Consider the following 21,295-nt stretch of genomic DNA (forward strand, 5'->3'; position numbering starts at 1 on the left):
CCGAACAGCAATTGTGTGAGAGGCCGACCGACCGACAGCCCCAAACAAGTGAAAGTTTGAGAAAGCAACAACAAATTCAACAACACAAGCATAGGCAATCACAAACAAAAACAAATGAGTGTTGTGGTTACTCAGCAATGAATACCCGTTATTTTGTTATGCTAATAGAGTGTTTCGATTCGACTTTGAGGTTATGATGTTATGGAAGGTTTACGAGGTTTTTTTCTAAAGGAAGACAATTGCTCTATTCAAAATCTGGTAGAACCATTTAAAATTGAACTAGAAATTTTATTTTCATTAATAGTTTTTGTTGTAACAGATTAACTGTAGTCGAATTTTTACCGTAAGTAGTCCTCGTTGAGCTGATTACAGTGATATATATTTTATGTGTGGGAAATGGATACTTCCCGAGATATGGGGCTTGAAAGTTCGGGGCATATCTTGATTAAAAACGGTCGTTATACTAATGCCACAAAGGCAATATGGGTATCATTTTAAAGCGTATAACGAGTACTTTCCCAAAAAATATAAAAATATTTGGATTCGTCGGCATGTATGCGCTTGTCCATAGGCCAAAATCTAAAGCACCGGCCGAAGGCCGGCTACTTTAAAACCATAATTTTGATTCTGAAATTGGTTTTAAAAAAGGATTTGGATTGCGTAGTCATGTATGTGCCTGTCCATAGGCGAAAGTCTTAAGCCCCGGCCGAAGGCCGGCTACTTAAAAAATCCTAAATTTGATTCTGAAATTGCTCTTACAAAAGGATTTGGATTGCGTAGCCATGTATGCGCCTGTCCGTAGGTGAAAGTCTTAAGCCCCGGCCGAAGGCCTGCTACTCAAAAAACCCTAAATTTGATTCTAAAACTGCTCTTAAAAAAGGATTTGGATTGCGTATCCATGTATCCACCTGTTCATAGGTGAAAGTTTTAAGCCCCGGCCGAATGCCGGCTACTCAAAAAACTCTAAATTTTATTTTAAATTACTCTTAAAAAAGGATTTGGATTGCGTAGCCATGTATGCGCCTGCTGCCGGTTACTTTAATTGGAAACACGAGAAATGTTCGGCATGCTATGTTTATGTTTTTTTTGGGAAAGTACTCGTTATAAGCTTTAAAATAATACCCATATTGCCTTTGTGGCATTAGTAAAACGGCCCATTTCAATCATGATATGCTCCGAACTTTCAAGGCCCATATCTCGGGAAGTATGCATTTCCCCCACATAAAATATATATCACTGTAATCAGCTCAACGAGGACTACTTACGGTAAAAATATCAAAGCGATCCGAGTGGAGCCCCTAAACTAGATTTGTTCCCTTTTCTGAAAATATTGGTAAAAAATTAAAAGTGAAGCTTCTCACTGTTCGAAATTGCAGGAGGATGTTGGTTTGGGACATTAATTCATGCCCTTATACACAAGATAATGGTTTCCTTCCCCACGGGAGGTGCATGCCAGAAGGTTGGGGACATTATTTCCTAGCGTTCGCATTCTGGTTGATGACATTGGGGTGCGAGGAAAAATTAAGAAGGTTATGGAACGTTTATCGGATTTCGTTAATCCAGTGGGTTTAAATTGCCGATCTGCATCGACGGTGAGGTGAATATCGTCGTCGAATGAACCATGAACGATACCATATATTCTCGGACATCGACATAGTCAGACGTATCGAGCTGCAGCGACTACGTTGACTAGGATATATTGTGAGAATGGATGAAGATGCCCCCTGCTCAAAAGACATACAAAAACGAGTCAAAGTGATGGTTCATGCAGAAGGGGAACACCACGAATCCGATTAAAAGATCGAGTAGAAGACAACATTTCGGAACATAATCTTTAAGGGATCCGATGGATGAGATGTCTACAAGACCGAAACGCTTGGAAATCTTTTTTAAGTTCGGTTTATTGAACAACAAGCCGGCTAAGTAAGTAAGTAAGTGGGTTAAAATTGTCAATTCCATTGTATATATGGCTAACAAATCCCCATGAAGTAGTTTAACGCGGTAAAAAGTTCTAATGTAAATGCCGTTTAAGGTATCATATTATACCATAGGCAAATCGCAAAGTAGGTTCCCTGTGTCCTGCATAGCCTCACGCGCTGTATATTTACGGTTTTGTATCGTCGCTAGTCAGTTGACGTTGACTTTATCTTTCACAAGGCTCCAAAAGGTAGGAGTTGTTAGGTGTTAATTATCACGATATTGATGACCAATTGTGATCACCAAATCGCAAAGTGGGTACCCTGTGGCCTGTATAGCCTTACGAACTATATATTTAAGGTCTTGAATAGCCACCAGAGGCCAAACATCGCATGGAGAGGGGGATCGGGCCAAAGAATAAGCATGTCTGTTCTGATAAAGATCGGTCAACATTTAGCGGGTCAAATGGACCCATACTTTTGTGTGAAAAATGACAAAATTTGTATTCTATGGCGTATATATTTACTCCTGAAGGACATAGACCCAAGAAATTGATAGTAATTGATGTGGAAGTTACACTTAAATATTTACAGGTGCTTACGTACTCATATATTATTTAGTAACCCATTACCACACTGAGCGCTTTGAAATTTTTCATGAGGTCATGGTCAAGGACAACGCCTATAATTTTCGACGATGATCAGATAATAATTTTCGGATGAAGTGGACCAAAAACATATTTTTTTTTTTGTAGTCGATCTATAGGCCACAATTATAAGCCGGACATTACAACACAACCCACGGTGAAGGGAATATAGACAAGTAGTTAGAAGGACTGTACTGAATATTAGAAATATTCGGAAAATATGTCAGTGTAAGGAAGAGGTGCTGTTGGCCTCTTATCGGGAATGAGGGTGCAACTCTAACGAACTATTGTTCAGGCTCGGAATAAAACTTCGCAGAAAGTTAGAGTTCCATGATAGTTGTGTCGGGTATCGTATGGTCGGCCCCGTTCGACTATACTGTTCCGCTCACTGGTTTATATTAGACTTGAGAGAAAACAGCTGACTTTCGCTAGCTGGATGACCTTATTAATAGATCTTGCTTCGGACCATAAACCTCACTAAATAGACACACTCTGAGAATGGAGGGGATTTTCAAGCGTTATTTATGTTTTTCCTAGTTCTAAACTCGACAATGTTGCATCTTGACGTTGAATTTGGTATTATGTTTACTCAGAGAATACAAAACTACCTGGCGGAATATATTGTGCCCAAGTCCCGATTTTTTTGTTTTAAATAGACCGGTCCAATCCCATTTTAGTTATTTTGGTTCTATCTACCATAATACCTTGTTTTGGACTGCTAGAAGTTGACTTTCGCTAGCTGGATGACCTTATTAATAGATCTTGCTTCGGACCATAAACCTCACTAAACAGACACACTCTGAGAATGGAGAAGATTTTCAACCGTTATTTATTTCTTTTCCTAGTTCTAAACTCGACAATGTTGCTTCTTGACGTTGAATTTGGTATTTTGTTTACTAAGAGAATACAAAACTTCCTGGCGGAATATGTTGTACCCAAGTCCCGATTTATTAAATAGACTGGTTCAATCCCATTTTAGGTTTTTTTGGTTCTATGCACCAAAATACTGCTACTTTGGACTGCTAGAAGTTGCCAAGGATCGCTCGTCATTCAGGACCCCCTTTGATGATTCTGATTGATTAGAGATTCCCAATCGTACATTGGCTACTCTGAACTGAACTCTGATTTGAGGGGATACATTTTTGAATTATAATATTACTGTCCCACTGTATGAACCGGTTGCAGAAGATTATCTCTCTTTGGTAAATCCTTGGCATTGACACACTTGACGTTGGATTTCTCTGATGAATCATCCATTGTTTCAATGGGAAGATCATCAGCATCCACCTTCAATGGTCTCGATAGCATGGCCATGGAGTAGGCGTTTCCAATATTGCTTCTCTTTCTGCTTTTGAATGTTCTCTTGGATCGGACGAAATTATACGATACAAATGTTCGCCTGTCTTTCTTCAGTCTCGCTTTAATGTACTTGGCTTCCAAAAAGTGTTCCAATTGCGCCAAGGCATTTGTCATTTAATAAAAACAATAAAATCCACTCCATTATTTTATATTTAATAAATATGTTTTTCTTCATTTTTATTATGAATTGTTTTGTTTTTTTATTTTTCTTTTTTTATTTTTTATGCAATTTTTTTTTATTAAAACTAAGTTTTATAATAGTATACATGATCATGATGATGATAATGGGAAATGTTGCTTGTCTTTAGTATTAGTTTGTTATATATAAAATGTGTTGTAGTAGTAGTTGTTGTTGCATTATTATTATCATAGTTTTGTAAATATTAATTACATTAATAGAAAATAAATAATAAATACATTAATTTTAATTTAATTTTTAAAGCTTTCTCATAGCTTTTTATTTTTTTACTAAGCATATATTATAGTTATTTTTTAATATTTTCGTTTCTTTTTTTTTAAATTAGGAAAAAAGCGTTTTGGTTTTTTATTAAAATTTTTTTATTTTGTATAATTTAAGCTAAACTAAAAAAAAATTGATTCAAATATAAAACAAAACTAAAAAACACACACACACAACATTAGTTTGCATTTAGTGTAGAGGAAATTGTTAAAGAAAAGAAAATTGTCATATTTAGTATTTAGGGGATATTGTTTTTTAAATTCAAAATCGTTTAAAACCTTTTAAAATATTCGTTTATACGCTTAAATACATAACCATAATTAATTTCTAATGATAAAATTTCGATAATAGTGAGGTTAGATGCGTGTTATAATATACAGAGGTAAGTGCCAACTGACAGAAATTCGATAAAAATAGTCTCAAACAGATACATATATTTTTTAAATCCATCAAAAATATTTTTTATTTATTTTTTAAAATATATATATATTTTTTAAACTTGAAAAAATGAAAAAGTCAAACAAATATTTTTTACACCTTTCAAAAAATATTTTTAGAATATAACCAGTAAGGAAAGTAGTAAATTCCGACGGGGCGGACTATATGATACCCTTCACCACTATGGGTATATTAAACAGGACTATTAGCATGAAATTGGATGAAATCTAAATGTGAATCTACCTAGATCTGTAAATCAAGTATGTAAATCGACTTCAAACAAATATAAATAGGTCATCCGTTGGGCTATGTCTGTACTTCTAGAAAACGCAACTATATAATTTTATGCTCAATTTTATACGATGTGCAAACTTTGATGTCAATCTGACTAACATGAGGAGTTTTATTACCCAATTTACTTGAAATCGGGCGAAAATATATATGGTGCGTCAATTACTTAAAATCAATCTATAATAAAAGGTGCTATATCTATCTAAATCTGGACCGATTTTCACGAAACTTGACAGACATCATTCTTGACCTAATTCAGTAGGCTATACCAAATTTCGTGCAAATCGAAAGATATATAGGGACTTTGGGGCACCATTTACATGAAATCGGACGAAACTATATATGGGAGATATATCTAAATCAGGACCGATTTTCATGAAACTTGGCAGACATCTTTTTAGGCTCAATTAAGTACGTTATGCCAAATTTCGTGCAAATCGAAGGATATATAGGCACTTTGGTACACCATTTACATGAAATCGGACGAAACTATATATGGGAGCTATATCTAAATCTGGACCGATTTTCTCGAAAGTCGGCAGACATCATCCTAGGCTCAATTCAGTACGTTATACCAAATTTCGTGCAAATCGAAAGATATATAGGGACTTTGGGGCACCAATTACACGAAATCGGACGAAACTATATATGGGAGCTATATCTAAATCTGGACCGATTTTTACGAAACTTTGCATACATCATTCTAGACCTAAATGATTAGGCTGTACCAAATTTCGTGCAAATCGAAAGATATATAGGGACCGTTTACATTAAATCGGTTAAATATATATATGGGAGCTATATCTAAATCTGAACCGATTTTTCCCAATTTCAATAGGGTTCGTCCTTGGGCCGAATAAGTGACCTATGCCAAATTTCATCCAATTCGGATCATAAATGCGGCCTGCACTTTGTTTACAATTTAACATGGACAGACGGACGGACGGACGGACATGCATAAATCGACTTAGAAACTGATTCTATGTATATTCTCAAAAGGAACCATGGGTCTATCTCGATTATTTTTGTCTGTTACAAACATATGCACAAAGACATAATACCCTGTACCACAGTGTGGTGGAGGGTATAAAAATTTACGCCATAAATATATATATATATATATATTTTAAATATTAGCCGTAAAAAATAAATTCACATTTACGCCGTAAAAAATATTTCTTAAGAAATCCACACATTTCTGGCTGCATTAAAACGTATTAAAAAAAATACGTCAAAAAAAATATTTTTTTAAAAATCCAAGAAATATGTATATAAAAAATTTACGTCGTATTTTTTTAAAGATACAAAAAATCTAAAAAATCCACGCCCTTTGAAAAGCGAATATTACTTACTTAGCTTGCTTGTTTCAGAACGGTTGTTCCATAAGCCGAGCTTAAAAAAGATTACCAAGCACGTCAGTCTTGGAAGACCACCAATGCTTTGTTTGCTGCATAAAAATTATTTAAAAAAAAATACGCCGTAGAATTATTTTGAAAAAATTTACCCCGTACACATGTTTTAAAAAATCCCAGTCATGTGGGCTAAATATAAACTATTTAAAAATAATAAATCCACAACCCGTTGGCTGCATAAAAAATATTTTTTTAAAAAATCCACACCTTATTGGTTTCGTAACAAATCTAATAACTTTTGGTTATTTCGGATAATGTTTGGCTTCTTCCATGTTCCACTCAGGAAAACTATGATTCTAAATTCTTATCGAGAGCGCATTTTCCCAGAATTCTCCCAATTCAAATAAGCCTTAAAGAAAATCTCGCTGACCTTCAGTTTCTCCCCTTCAGATCACCTATACAGACTCTCAGACATTTAGAGTATATAATCAGCCCAATCGTCAAAAATAATTCCGTGCGGAATTTCTTTCTTCTCCCTTTACCCCAATCGTAAAGAAAATTCCGCGCGGAATTAAAGGGAGAAAGGAGAAAAAGTAGCCATCATATGAAAGTTCAATTTGTGTTTTTAATCTCAAAATATCTTCCAAAAAAGAAAATCGAAGGGAGATAAAAAATGTATGTATAGTTTTTCAAATATAAATAGAAGGTCAAAGACAAATAAAACCCAATTGCAGCATTTAGTGTCAGGAATTACATCCTGACATTGCACGTGGATTCTATAAAGGGAGCAAAGAGTCTCTTACTCGGTTTTGGAAAAAAAAAAACGGAAAATAAGCTCAATTCGTTGGGACCACCAAATAAGAGCATCACCGAATGGAAAAAGGTTTCTTTTGCATAAAATAATCATTTAATCTTCGAATTTACTTAAAATAGGTTTGGGCTGACAAAAAAAAAATATTTATGTCAAAATAAAAAAAACAGGAACAGGAGACGGCACAAACAAGGAGCAAAAATTATCAAACACCGAAGAAGAAGAAGAATAAAAATAATCTTATTGAAATTAAATTAAGTCTGATGAAGAGGCGTAGCGAATATTTAACGAATATTTAATCCACTTAGGACAAAGGTGAGTCACCACCTCGGAGAGGATAAAATTAAATGTTGATTGTGCCATACCAACATCAGAATCCTTCCCAACGCCAGTTTGGTATCCATCTTCTGATCAAAAAAAAAAAAAAACGTAACTTTTATGCACTTACTATAATTGTGGCAATTCAAGAGGATTGGAACTATCTCGCAATTGTCATCTTGACAATCTTGTAGAAGTTCTTTGTTGCTCTCGAGAAGTAGCAACATTCTCTAAATATGCTCTAAATATAATACTATTCATTTTTTTTTTTTGGTTTCAATTCATTATTTCGTACAACACAAATACTTTAAATTTGCGCAAACAAATAAGGGTACACACAAGGTGTATTAAATAAGGTGTAAGTGACAATCATATGGGTTCAAAGTTTTTTCTTTTTTGTTTGTGAAGCTAATTGTCAAACACATTTTTGAAATATTTTTTTTATGTTTGTTAACTTTATAAACAAATGCGAACATAAATAGTTTGGAGCTAAGATTTTTATTAATGGGAAGGTACCATTTCTTAGCTTCCCAAAGAACCAAATTTAAGGCCCCGTCACGGGTTATTTCAAATATTTACAACAGTATATATATTTTGCTCATGATATAGCCCGTGTGGAATTTTATTTTGAATAGAATTTAGCCCACAGCTCACCATCAAGAGCATTTCTACAAAAAAGATATTTATTGCGAAGGCGAACATCTTGAATTGCAGGCGAATGTTTGCCACTCACATCTATTTCTTTAGATTTAGGAAACAATACGCAGAAGTAATTTTTATTGTATAGAAATTCAGTTGCATATCTTGTATTGGAATCTGTCGGTGATGAAGAGATCCGGTTAACCACCTCAACTTAATATTTAGATGGGCAGCTTCCAAGTGAAGTTCTCCCCAGGATCCGGCCAATCACCTCAATTTTATATTTGGAAGGGCAGCCGATTTTCGGGTAGTATGGACTGTTGTTACCAGGAGTTCGGCGGTTTGAATAAAAAAATAAGTTTCCGACCAGTGTAGACATATTTAAGGTTATTTATTTTCAATTTTCGAAGTATAATTTTTCGTTAATTGAACAACTTTTGTCAAAATATTTCATTTGTATTTGTTTTTTCATAACAAAAACTAATTGTCAGCATCATGACAATTTAATTTCTATAACAAAAATGTTGTTTTTGTAAAATGTTCGTTGTTGTAGCTGATGCATACACCTTGGGTACACAAAGTATGAAAAAGACCCACAGTTTATTAAAACGAGATGCCATATTCCATATATTTTACTCCTAAATTTTTTACGATTGGAGAATTTTTCTCTCGAGAGAAATGCTTTCCGTAGGAATAGAATTTCTCCCACAATTGGACGATTGGGCTGAATAGAAACTTCTTCCTAGGAAAAACTCCCTGATTCAGCTCATCTAATAAAAGACTTCTATCAGGTCGCCTATAAAAATACTCCCCTCAGCGCGTCTATAAAAAGTTCCCTTCAGAGTCTTCGTCTATAAACCTCAAGCTCTTAAATGTAATAGAAATTAAAGAATTTTCGTTACATTTAAAATCAGTCGGAATCAGTTGAAAATATTGGCTCCGAAATAAATTCTGTATATATCGACGCCTCCGAAGAATAGTATGCTAAGTTTGAAGAGTGAGTTTTACAGCAGAAGCTCTCAAAGTATGGACATTTCTTAAATCGTACGTGCCATGATAAGTACATTTTTGCTTATAACTCTGGTTTGGATTGGCCGATGATTACCAAAATTTCAGAGAATTTAAATTAAGGACCGTAGTACCTAAAAACGTAAAGAACTTTAAAACATGCTAAGTCGACTTAGCATACTATGGTTCGGAGGCATCGATATGTATTATAATTGGATTATAATTATAGAAAGTTCATTAAATACCACATATGACAATTTTCAATTGTTTTTGTTTCTTTTTCCATTTATAATTTGGCGTATATTTTGTTTTTTTTTTTCTTTTCATCTTAAATATAAATTACATTTTCATTTAATTAGAATTATTTTTATTATTAGGAAATGTACATAACATAATTATAAATACACAAATAATAACTTAGTTATAAATTAAAAAAAAAAATAAATATTTAAATTTAGAGTTTTTTGTTTATCTATGCATAATTAAAAAAAAATTATTCTCGTGTTTAATATATAATTTTATGTATAGTATATATATGCATTATATGTGTAAGTTAAATAATAATAATTATATTACTTTTTAAATATTAATATATATATAGGATAATGTATAATAGAAGTTGTGTATTGTTTGTTTTTTCGTTTACTTAATTTTCTTCTTTTTTTTGTTGTTGTATTTAAAGCCTTATAATTTTAAGAACAAGTTATACTTTCTTAAATAAATATTGAATATCTATACTTTTTAGATATAATTTATTGATTTTTTATAGATTTTATTTTGTCTTTTTTTATTTTTTTCTGTTTTGCTTTTCGGTTTTGTTTGTGGCAAATATTACACAAAATATAAAAATTAAATATATTTTTGCGAAAAGAGTGAGATGGAGAAAAATAAAAGATAGGTAATTGGGCATTATTTACACAAGAGGAAAACAAAAATAAACTCTTGATTGAATATTTCAATAATGTAAGTTTTCGTTGAAAATCAATATCTTTTGTTGTTGTTGTTGTTATTAATTTGAACACACAATAATGAAGAACATTGAGTTAATATTTTGAAAAGCATCCCACAAATAGGTCTGTTAGCAAGAAATTACAAAACAATATTTTGGGATAAGATTTCAAAATCTATACAGTCTCAAAGCGCTGGCTTTACTAAAGGAAAATATTACCTTTTAGTTTTGTTGTATTTGTATATCATTATTTTTTTTTTTATATATGGAAGCTATAATTTACATTGAAATTTCATTAGCATTATATAGAGTAATTTGTAAGCTATAAAAAAAACCCGCAATGTTAATAAGTTTTTTGTTTAGTTTTGATTTTTTTTGTTACTTTTGTTTGCTTTTTTTCTTGTAGGGAAGAGGAAGAATTGCATTAAAATGTTTTGTTGAAAAATAATAAAAAAACGAAACTAATATAAAAATACATATATAATCCTATATATAATTAAAATATATTATTTTCATTTTTTTTAAATATTTCAACAAATGGCACATAAAAGTCTCTCAAAATTTGGGTAGTCTATTTAAAATCAAAAAAGAAAAAAAAATCAAATTATATAATTAAAAGAATTCTAAGAACACTTGGTCAATCATTTTGGTATGAAAGTTTACAATTATTTTTATATGTCTATGTCATCGCTATGATGATGATGAAAATAAAAATACATAATTTCCACCGATAAATTTAGAGGTGTTGGATTTCATGTTAAATGACCCTGCAAACCTGCATTATGGATTTTGGTGTGTGGTGGTAAAATGTTATGCATTTTAGACAACAAGAGTAATAGATTTTGGGTATAAAGCCACAAATACATTTAAAAAAGTAGGTTTGGAAAAATATTTTTATAGAAAAAAGTTAGGTTATGAATTAAAAAAATTAAACACACTGTTTATACAATAGCAGAGTACAAACCTTTTTTAATTAAATTTCATGATTAAAATTGGAAATTAAAATTTATCGATATTTAAAAAAAAAGTGAGGTTATGGTATTTTTTTTTTAATTTTCTCGGAAAATCTAATAAATAAATACAAATACATCCAAACAATGGAATTTAAGAAAAAATATTTTTTATAAAAAAGGAAAGGTTGTGTTAATTTTTTCATGACTTTTAAAAAAATTGTACAAATATTTTTATAAAAAAAAGTAATGTTTTTTTCTGAATTTTAGAAAAATTTAACAAACTGTTTGTAGAATAGTAAAGAACAACAGTTTTTTTTATTGATTTCCATGAGTGAAAAAAAGAAATTAAAATTTATCGATATTTAAAAAAAGTGAGGTTATGGTCTATGAAAATCATAAAATATGTTACTACAATAATTGTGTAGAATAATTTGTTTTTAACTTTATGCAAAGACTGGTAAAAAAAATTTTACAATTTCAAAATATTTTTTGAAAATTTGGGGTTTTGGTTATTTATCTAAAATTCTAAACAAAACTGTTAAGACAATAGTTGTATTGACGTAAACCTCCTATCCACAAACTACGAAATCCATCTCGTCTATACAAACTCTCTAACCTTCAGATAGTCTATACAGACACTCCGTCAGCTCAGCTCGTCTATACAGAACTCTGAACTTCAGCTCCTCTATAAAGAATTCGCCTATACAGGCTCTCCGAACATCAGCTTGTTTATATAGACGCCGTGTCCTTCAGTCGTCTATACAGACTTTCTGACCTTCAGCACGTCTATAAAGATTCCCTGAACTTCAGATTTGTCTAAGAGGGGACTTCCAGATCGTCAGCTCGTCTATAAAGATTCGCCTATACAGATGTACAGCTCGTATCAACAAACTACGACATCCACCTCTTGTCTCTGACCTTCAAATAGCCTATGCAGACACTCTGTCATCTCAGCTCGTCTATACAGAACTCTGAACTTCAGCTCGTCTATAAAGAATATCAGCTCTCCGAATATCAGTTTGTCTATATAGACGCCGTGTCCTTCAGTCGTCAGCTCATCTATAAAGACTCGCCTATACAGACTTCCTCATATTTAACTAATCTATACACATTTCCTAATATTCAGCTAATCTGCACCGACTCCCTGACATTCAGCACGTCTATACATACAACCTGAACTTCAGCTCGTATATACGTTCATACTCCTTTCTGATCTTCTGTTCGCCTATATAGACACCGTGACCTTAAGCTCACCGACCTTTAGCTTGGCTATATAGATTTTCAGATCTTTAACACACAGAGTCCCAGAGTTTTTGCTATTTTCCAGCTGTTCAGTTGAACTTCTTTTTCGTCTATTGAGACTCCCTTATGTTCGCTGAGACTTACTTTATAAGCTTCCTGAAATAGACTGTTTCCTGATTTCATTCCAAGGCCTTTTCTGATGTTTCGACTTGTAAATACTCATCGATATACATTTTTATGGGCTAGCCATGCTTGTAGTGGGCTATAAGCATTTCTTGCTAGTATTTTATTAAAAAAAACATAGAACCTCACTTAAAATAAAAATGAGTTTCATCAACTTCTTTTCCTTCATATTTCTAGTAGTAGGCCCAAAATTTCAATCCCTTTGTAAACCTCACAAATAAAAAATATATATTTTCATAACCTCACCAGGCATTTTTTTAAGACTCTAAAATTCGATTTTTTAAGAATCTTATTTCATAACCTCACTTTAAAAATTACGTTTTTCCCTTCATAACGTAAAATTTTCTAGTAGTCTACTCCACAAATGTAATCCTGGATAATTTCGCAAACATCCCTTTTGTAAACCTCATTATGAAAGAATGGGCAAAACAATGAAACCGGGTGGTATTCAAACGAATTAAAAAAAAATAAAACTTTTTTATAACCTCACTTTTTTTAAATCGCTGGAAATATTGGAAAATGTAAACTATATAATCCGCAAATATACATTTACTGCAATCAAATGCAAAATAAATAAAGATTTAATAATAATAAAAAAAATGTTCTTCAATCAACCTATATCCAGGCATTTCTCATATCTGGCGCCAATTGGAATTTCAAGGTTTGAGGTTATGAGACAAAATTCCAAAGCCTTGATCTTAAGACTCTAAACCAAAAATTTAATTTAGATCGAATATAGAATTGGTAAAACAGTGAAAACGGAGGTAACCAAAGGAATTAAAAAAAAAAATTTTATAACCTCACTTTTGAATGGATATTTAAGACTGGATACATTAGAAACATTGAAAATCAATTTTTTTATAACCTCACTTTTTTAAATGGCTGGAAATATTGGAAAATGGAAACAATATAATTGGCAAATATATATTAACTTGCTTCAAATACCTAACATTTAAACCAACCTTAATCCAGGCAATTCTCATATCTGGGTCCAGTAGGAATTTCAAGCCCCTTTTTAAAATAAAATTTGAGTTATTTTTTTCTTTTAGGTTATAGAAACTAAACCAAAATAATACATACATAATCAAACTATATGTATATCTTTTCCTCCTCATCACATTTGCCTACTAATTCTAACTTCCCACATCGAATCCAGGGTGGCGATGCCGAGTTTTTTTTTACACAAAGCTATATTGATTATCAACAGCTCGAGGTGTTGTACTTTGGGCTGGACTATTTGATGTATCCACATTGTATGGACTGGTGGCGGTTATGTGTTGTTGATATTGGCGTTGTTGGTGGGTTAGGTGACCACTGCTGCTACCCATGCTTCCACCACTGCCCGAAGATCCAGCGCCCATGCCACCACCTCCTCCGCCACTGCCGCTGCTACCACCAATAGTGGCCTGTGATTGTAGCGAAACACTTGAAGCTCTCAAATATTGACTTAGATCGGCTGCAGCAGCCACGGCCGCATTTGACATACCACCACCACCGCCACCCATCATCATTTGGGTGGGTGATGCTGAGTCTCGTATATTTTCGGGTGGTAGGTTAACAATGGCTCCGCCGCCACCCATTAACGTATTATTCTGTTCGGCAAATGGCATCGAATCAGAGTCGAAATTGTAATGTTGTGAAGGATGATTTTGTGTTGTTGTGGCAACATTAGGTGAGTTTGTGGCAGCGGTTGGAATGGTATTTGCAGCAGCATGCATTTGTGATGTAACCGATGAAGGATTGATTGTTGTTGTTGTACCACTAGATGTTGATGTTATTATTGTCGTTGTTGTTGTTTTTGCAGCGTTTGCTGCTGCAACATATGTTGTAGCAACATTTGATGATGACGATGATGTTATTGCCGCCGCTGCTCCAGCTGATGCTTGCTGCTGTATAGCGGCGGCGCTTTGCTGCTGCTGTTGAGGATGATTGTGATGTTGCTGCTGACAATGACGTGTGGCCACACCGGCTGCCAATAATAATGCCAAATCAATTTCGTTTGTTTTTAAGCGTACACTACAATTCATGGAGATAACATCCTGTGACTATAAGAAGAAGAGGAAAAACACAACAACATTTTCATTAGTTAAGAAGTTTTGAAAAGGAAGTTGGAAAAATGTAAGTGTCGAAGAAGAACAAATTTGAATCTGATTTCAACTACTTAGAAAAGAAAATGAGGTTATATCTAATTGTTGGTAGCGGAAGTTTAAGAAGGATAGTAGATAAGATCTAATAAACACTACTATACACACACACACAAACACACGCGTTAAGAAAACATGCCGCAAAATTCCAAGGAAACTAACCAAAAACAAAACTTATTTAGAATGGTATTATTTAGAGTGCAATTTCCACTTAATGAAGAAAAACAAAAAACAAAGATAAAGAAATCTCAAATTTTGAAATAAAATAATGAATAAATCTAACTTAATCCGTTTAGAATCCTTGGCTACCACCTCGGCGTCTGCAAAAATACCGACTGTTGATTAAATTTTAAGCATTCCCCTTAATCACATCTAAAAACTCTTCATTCTCCTTATCACCCATATAGCTCACAAATTGAGACATAATGGTCTTATATATGAAGACATATGGTATTATATATGAAGACATAATGGCCATCTATATGAAGACCTAATGGTCTTCTATATGAAGACCTAATGGTCTTCTATATGAAGACCTAATGGTCTTCTATATGAAGACCTAATGGTCTTCTATATGAAGACCTAATGGTCTTCTATATGAAGACCTAATGGTCTTCTATATGAAGACCTAATGGTCTTCTATATGAAGACCTAATGGTCTTCTATATGAAGACCTAATGGTCTTCTATATGAATACCTAATGGTCTTCTATATGAAGACCTAAAGGTCTTCTATATAAAGACCTAATGGTCTTCTATATGAAAACATAATAGCCTTCTATATGAAGACATAATGGCCTTCTATATGAGTATGTAATTGAAGCTCATTAGGTCTTCTATATGAAGACCTAATGGTCTTCTATATGAAGACCTAATGGTATTTTATATGAAGACCTAATGGTCTTCTATATGAAGACCTAATGGTCTTCTATATGAAGACCTAATGGTCTTCTATATGAAGACCTAATGGTCTTCTATATGAAGACCTAATGGTCTTCTATATGAAGACCTAATGGTCTTCTATATGAAGACCTAATGGTCTTCTATATGAAGACCTAATGGTCTTCTATATGAATACCTAATGGTCTTCTATATGAAGACCTAAAGGTCTTCTATATAAAGACCTAATGGTCTTCTATATGAAAACATAATGGCCTTCTATATGAAGACATAATGGCCTTCTATATGAGTATGTAATTGAAGCTCATTAGGTCTTCTATATGAAGACCTAATGGTCTTATATATGAAGACCTAATGGTATTTTATATGAAGACCTAATGGTCTTCTATATGAAGACCTAATGGTCTTCTATATGAAGACCTAATGGTCTTCTATATGAAGACCTAATGGTCTTCTATATGAAGACCTAATGGTCTTCTATATGAAGACCTAATGGTCTTCTATATGAAGACCTAATGGTCTTCTATATGAATACCTAATGGTCTTCTATATGAAGACCTAAAGGTCTTCTATATAAAGACCTAATGGTCTTCTATATGAAAACATAATGGCCTTCTATATGAAGACATAATGGCCTTCTATATGAGTATGTAATTGAAGCTCATTAGGTCTTCTATATGAAGACCTAATGGTCTTCTATATGAAGACCTAATGGTATTTTATATGAAGACCTAATGGTCTTCTATATGAAGACCTAATGGTCTTCTATATGAAGACCTAATGGTCGTCTATATGAAGACCTAATGGTCTTCTATATGAAGACCTAATGGTCTTCTATATGAAGACCTAATGGTCTTTTATATGAAGACATAATGGTCTTCTATATGAAGACATATGGTCTTATATATGAAAACATAATGGCCTTCTATATGAAGACATAATGGCCTTCTATATGAAGACCTAATGGTCTTCTATACGAAGAACTCACCTATATGAAGTCCTATTGGTTCTAGATGAAGACCTACTACTCTTCTATATGAAGACCTACTCATCTTCCATATGAATACGAAGTCTTCTATGTGAAGATCTACAGATATTCTATATGAATATCTTTTGACCTTCATTACGAAGATTTATTGGGCTTTTTTACGGAGACTTATTGGCCTTCTTTAGAAGACTTATTGACCTTTTCCATGAAGACCTATTGGTATTCTTTACGAAAGATCCATTGGTATTCTTCACATAGACGTATTAGTCTTTTATACGGATGCATACTTCCATGAGAAGATCTACTGGTCTTCTACAAGATTTACTGATCTTGTATACGATCTTGTGCCCTTATTGGATAATTTTGTATTTAATAGGATAGGATTCTGGGGTTCAGCAAAAATGACCTTATTGTCCTCTTTATAAAAATCTAATTATAATGGAAGAGAGGACCTAATGGTCGAGTAACTGACCTTCAACTCCTATATAGTTATCCAGACATTTCAATTTCTCGTCTTAGATGGGTTCTGCAGCTTTATTAGCTCTCTCTACAAAGAATTTTTTTCAGCTCTTGCACTCGCCTATATAGATTTACTGCCCTTAATACTAGTTCTTCGACTGGCTTGTAGAAACTCATTGGTCTGCAGCTTATCTACAGAAACTTCTTGACCTTCAGCCCGTCTGCATAGACTTTCTGACCTCTCTGTTTTGTTTATAATCCCCCTGACGTTCAGTTCTAGAACTTCTCTGAACTGTAGTTTTTCGATACAGATTGCCTGACCATCAGCTCGTCTATCGGGACTCCCTGAAATTCAGCTCACATATAGAGAGACTTCCTGACTTTGAACTACTACTACTAAAAAATCCTTGGCAATCCCGTATGCTCAATTATAGAAATCTATAGAAATTTCTTAACCTTTCTCGCTTCAAAGGACTTCCTATCATTCAGCTTGTTTATAAGAATGCTCTGACCATCAGCTCATCTTAAAGATTCTATAAAGACTCCTTGATATTCGCAAATAAATACTTCCAAACTAATTACTCGCCTACCCAAAAAAAACCCTCCCTCCTCCCTTCAAATCTAGCCGTTGAAAACAAAAGAAAAATAACAAAAAAACAAATGAAAATAAAAATAAAAAATCATCACTGACACTGAATTGACTCCAAAATTTAGGCTATCTCACATGTCTCGGTGATGGATCTTGTTGTTGTGTTTGTTGCTGCTGCGATTGTTGTTGCGTTGACTGTTGTTGTTGCTGTTGTGGCTGCGTTGGAGGTAATGAACTGGAACCTGTTGTTATTGTATTTGCCGTTTCCGCAATTGCTGATGGCGCTATATTACCACCACCACCGTTAATATCAGGTGCCATGGCTGGTGATGATACTGTCGCCGTCATATTATAAGGAACTCCTTGATTATGTATAAATTTGGTAAGGGTAACATCTGAAGTACCACCCGATTCCAATGGTATTGGCTTGACATGGAAATGTTCCAACATTTGCTGTATTGATGGGAACCATAAATGTTGTACACGACACTGGCCATCATCGGAGAGTGTCATGCGTAAATGTTTGGCACGTCCATTGAAGTTGAACGTCAGAACAAAGTCGCCCTTGCGCGTTTCACTCTGTCTCACCAGATAGAAACCATGACCTTGAGCTTCATTCTGTAATACCATACGGGCGGCATCGGATCTCGGCAGTGTGCCATGGAACCAGGGGAATTGTCGCATTTCATTACTCACATCGGCAATATTTACATCCGCATCGGGGTCTACGAAATCGTCGCATGGTTCGATGTTGCTGGAGGAGGAAAGACGTTGTTCGCCACGCCGATGTGGTACATCGGAGATGTTGTGTGCAGCAGGATTACAGGCAATGTCATTGATGGAATCACCTCCTCCAAGACCCGCCGCATTTGCTGCCGCAATGGAAGAGAGAGCATTTTCAGAAAGTGAACTACTCGGCGCCACATTACCATTTGAGCCCATGGCATTCTGTTGATGATACTGGGGATTTTGTACGGCATTTAGTAGACCAGCTGTGTTACCGCCGGCGGCGGCCACTGCACTCTGTGGATTAATTATAATAGGTGATGCTTGCATGGCAGCGGCCATTACTTCGGTATCTGTGGTAGGTTGTTGTGTGGGTGGTGTACGCATACACAGCCGTATGGTGTCCAACCAATCACGCATATCTTCGGCATTTTGAGCTTCAATTACATACTCCATATTGTTGTCGGCCTTCAAAACGAATGTATTTTCTCGATCGGGCATTTCCAGGGCTGTGGTTTCGCGAGCCTCCGAGATTAGGAAACAAAAGACACCGCAACGAGGCTAGAACCAAAGCAATAATTGTGATTAAATACTAATAACTTTTTTCAGGTAATTTGTTATTGGCTGCTAGCTTACCTTGGCCGCCTTGGGTGGTATGTAAAATTCCAGCATAAATCCGCCAACTGCCTTCACCAAACGCAGTCGACATTTTTCCCATTTCTGTGTGCCAGTCGGTTGATCTAAACTTTCCGGTGTTAGATTATTGACGGTGCCCTCCTTTTTGCACTCGACCAATATTTTGGCAAATTTCTTATTGTGTTTGGTTGCCTCCTCCTCGTCGGAACTTTTGTGAAATAGTGATAGGGTCTGTAAAAATAGAAAATTCTAATGATAAAACGTTTTTAAATGACTGTTCCCCAAACAAAATGATGTGTGAAAATAAGAAGAAAAAAATTGGAATTTTTATGAGGGTTGTTATTTATATAATGGGGAATATATAAAGAATGAAAATTGATTCTTTAGACAATCTAATACAAGAAATTAATATTTCAATTTTTTTAAAGGTCTCCATAGATGTATAATTTGATAATGTTTAAAAGTTCACAATATGTTTGTTTTTAAAACCTGTTCGCCCTTGTGCGTTTCACTCTGTCGCACCAGATAGAAAACATGGCCTTGATTTTCATTTTGTAATCCGGCATCGGATCTCGGCAGTGTGCCATGGAACCAGGGGAATTGTCGCATTTCATTACATCAGCATCGCGGATCCTCAACCTCGCCAGGGTTTGCACCCCTACTCATCATCTGCGAGGACTCACCTTGCTTCGGAGGGAGCAGACACCAGGATAGCTAGCGTTTTCGTCACCGTAGAGCTAATCACAGTAGTTTCCATGATGTCTTCCTCGTCTGACAAGGGTGAGTCATTCCAGAGTTGATTCGGGATGCTCTCCTGACTAAGGCGGAAGGAGTCGGTTACCTCTAATAAGTTGAGGAGAAGATCAGTCTACTCTCCAAGCTCTCGTTCACGTCGTCGAGAGTAACAGGAATTGAGTCATACCAGAAGTCCAAGGAATTAGCTTGGGTCGTCAACATTTGTGGGGGTTAATTGAAGTCTGACCTTGTAGAGTTATGACTTTGGGCGCCAAGACAGCAACATCAGTCGAAAAATCGCATACCATGTTGTTTTTGCTTATTAAAATTCGGCTCCATAAAGGGAATGAGGTCAACCATGGCATATAGCCTCTTACCATGACAAGGACTTGGCAACTAAGCCTGAATAAACTTGTTGTTCTAATACTGTCGGGACCCTGAAGCTGATGGGCACGAGATAGCATGACACCCCAGCGTTAGGGGGTCACTTTAAGAGGTAGTGACCAAGACCTGGCTGGATCTGACATTTGAATTCGGCTCCATAAAGGGATTGAGGTCAACCATGGCATATAGCCTCTTACCATGGCAAGGACTTGGCAACTAAGCCTGAATAAACTTGTTGTTCTAATACTGTCGGGACCCTGACGCTGATGGGCACGAGATAGCATGACACCCCGGCGTTAGGGGGTTACTTTAAGAGTGACCCAGACCTGGCTGGATCTGACATTTAACACATTAAATTCTTCGACGGCTTCTTGATCATTTGTTTCATTTGGCCTCTGGTCTTAGGAGGCCCGTAGTAGTAGTATATGGAGTAGAGTTTATGGAGAAATCTCTGCCTCAGCTTTTGTATGAAAAATCCCATTTTCTTCTCATTCAATATAAATAACAACGCTCTCTTTGGCGCCGGAATTATACTAATGTGTGTGTTAATACAATAACGATAGCAAACCTTGCCCTTTCTCAGTCCCTTAAATGACAATCGTCGAAAGAATGTTTTTGGAAAGATTTTTGGTTGTTCTTCGGTATATTCGGGTTCCTCTAAAACGCCATTGCCGACCTGAAATGAAAATTATTATTTTTTAATTAATTTCGAATAAAAAATGATCTCAAACACCTCACCTTCAAATTACTTCTTCTTCGCAGAAACTCCTTTTCATAGTGTTCGGCAAATGAATCGATAAATTTTTGACCAAAATTCCGAAAGGTTAGATTACGAGCCTCGTCCGGTGACAGGCCACCATTTATAAAACAAATACAAGCTTTGGCAAAATCTGCAGCAGCAACACGGGCATGTCGCTCGGTAAATTCATCCCAACTAATGCCGCATGCATAGGGTATACCCGGTGTGGATGATGATCCGCCACCGCCACTACCGCTACCAGGGCCACTGCTGGATGGTACTAAATCGGAATTACCGCCACCGACAGCACCACCAGCACTACCCGTACTCCCGGCACTGCCACCCATATAGCCGCCAATACTAAAGGCGGCCGTGCTATTGCCACCCATATTTGTTGCTGATGTTGCTGTTATTGTGGCGGTTGCTGTTC

General features: G+C 35.0%; 2 protein-coding genes and 1 long non-coding RNA gene across 3 annotated transcripts in view; all 3 read right to left on the bottom strand.

Moving 5' to 3' along the window:
* LOC133329178 (short-chain specific acyl-CoA dehydrogenase, mitochondrial-like) overlaps positions 1-21,295 on the bottom strand; it is a 155,267-nt gene that overhangs the window by 83,482 nt on the left and 50,490 nt on the right. The gene's annotated exons all lie outside the window — the stretch shown is intronic.
* On the bottom strand, positions 14,543-17,860 carry LOC133329198 (uncharacterized). The gene is made up of 2 exons (XR_009754303.1): positions 17,748-17,860; positions 14,543-14,611 (listed from the first exon to the last, which is right to left on the bottom strand). It is a non-coding gene; the product is annotated as an uncharacterized LOC133329198 (long non-coding RNA).
* Positions 17,894-21,269, bottom strand: LOC133329179 (SH2B adapter protein 2). Its single transcript, XM_061537673.1, has 5 exons — positions 20,865-21,269; positions 20,695-20,802; positions 19,008-19,238; positions 17,982-18,932; positions 17,894-17,929 (listed from the first exon to the last, which is right to left on the bottom strand). The coding sequence occupies exons 1-5, from the start codon at positions 21,252-21,254 to the stop codon at positions 17,894-17,896; spliced, it is 1,716 nt and encodes a 571-aa protein (XP_061393657.1). The 5' UTR covers positions 21,255-21,269.

The sequence above is a fragment of the Musca vetustissima genome, unplaced genomic scaffold (genome assembly GCF_032173495.1).
Source record: "Musca vetustissima isolate MV318-11 ecotype Yass unplaced genomic scaffold, APGP_CSIRO_Mvet_v1 utg61680, whole genome shotgun sequence".
Taxonomy (NCBI): Eukaryota; Metazoa; Arthropoda; class Insecta; order Diptera; family Muscidae; genus Musca; species Musca vetustissima.

What these genes read in the sequence shown, in the direction of transcription:
- LOC133329179 (XM_061537673.1), bottom strand. Translation starts at nt 21,254, where the DNA reads ATGGGTGGCAATAGCACGGCCGCCTTTAGTATTGGCGGCTATATGGGT. An exon ending in TACCACCCAAGGCGGCCAAG is followed by an intron (nt 18,933 to 19,007) that starts GTAAGCTAGCAG and finishes CTTTGGTTCTAG; the next exon opens with CCTCGTTGCGGTGTCTTTTG. An exon ending in CTTATAATATGACGGCGACA is followed by an intron (nt 17,930 to 17,981) that starts GTATCATCACCA and finishes GTGGTAATATAG; the next exon opens with CGCCATCAGCAATTGCGGAA.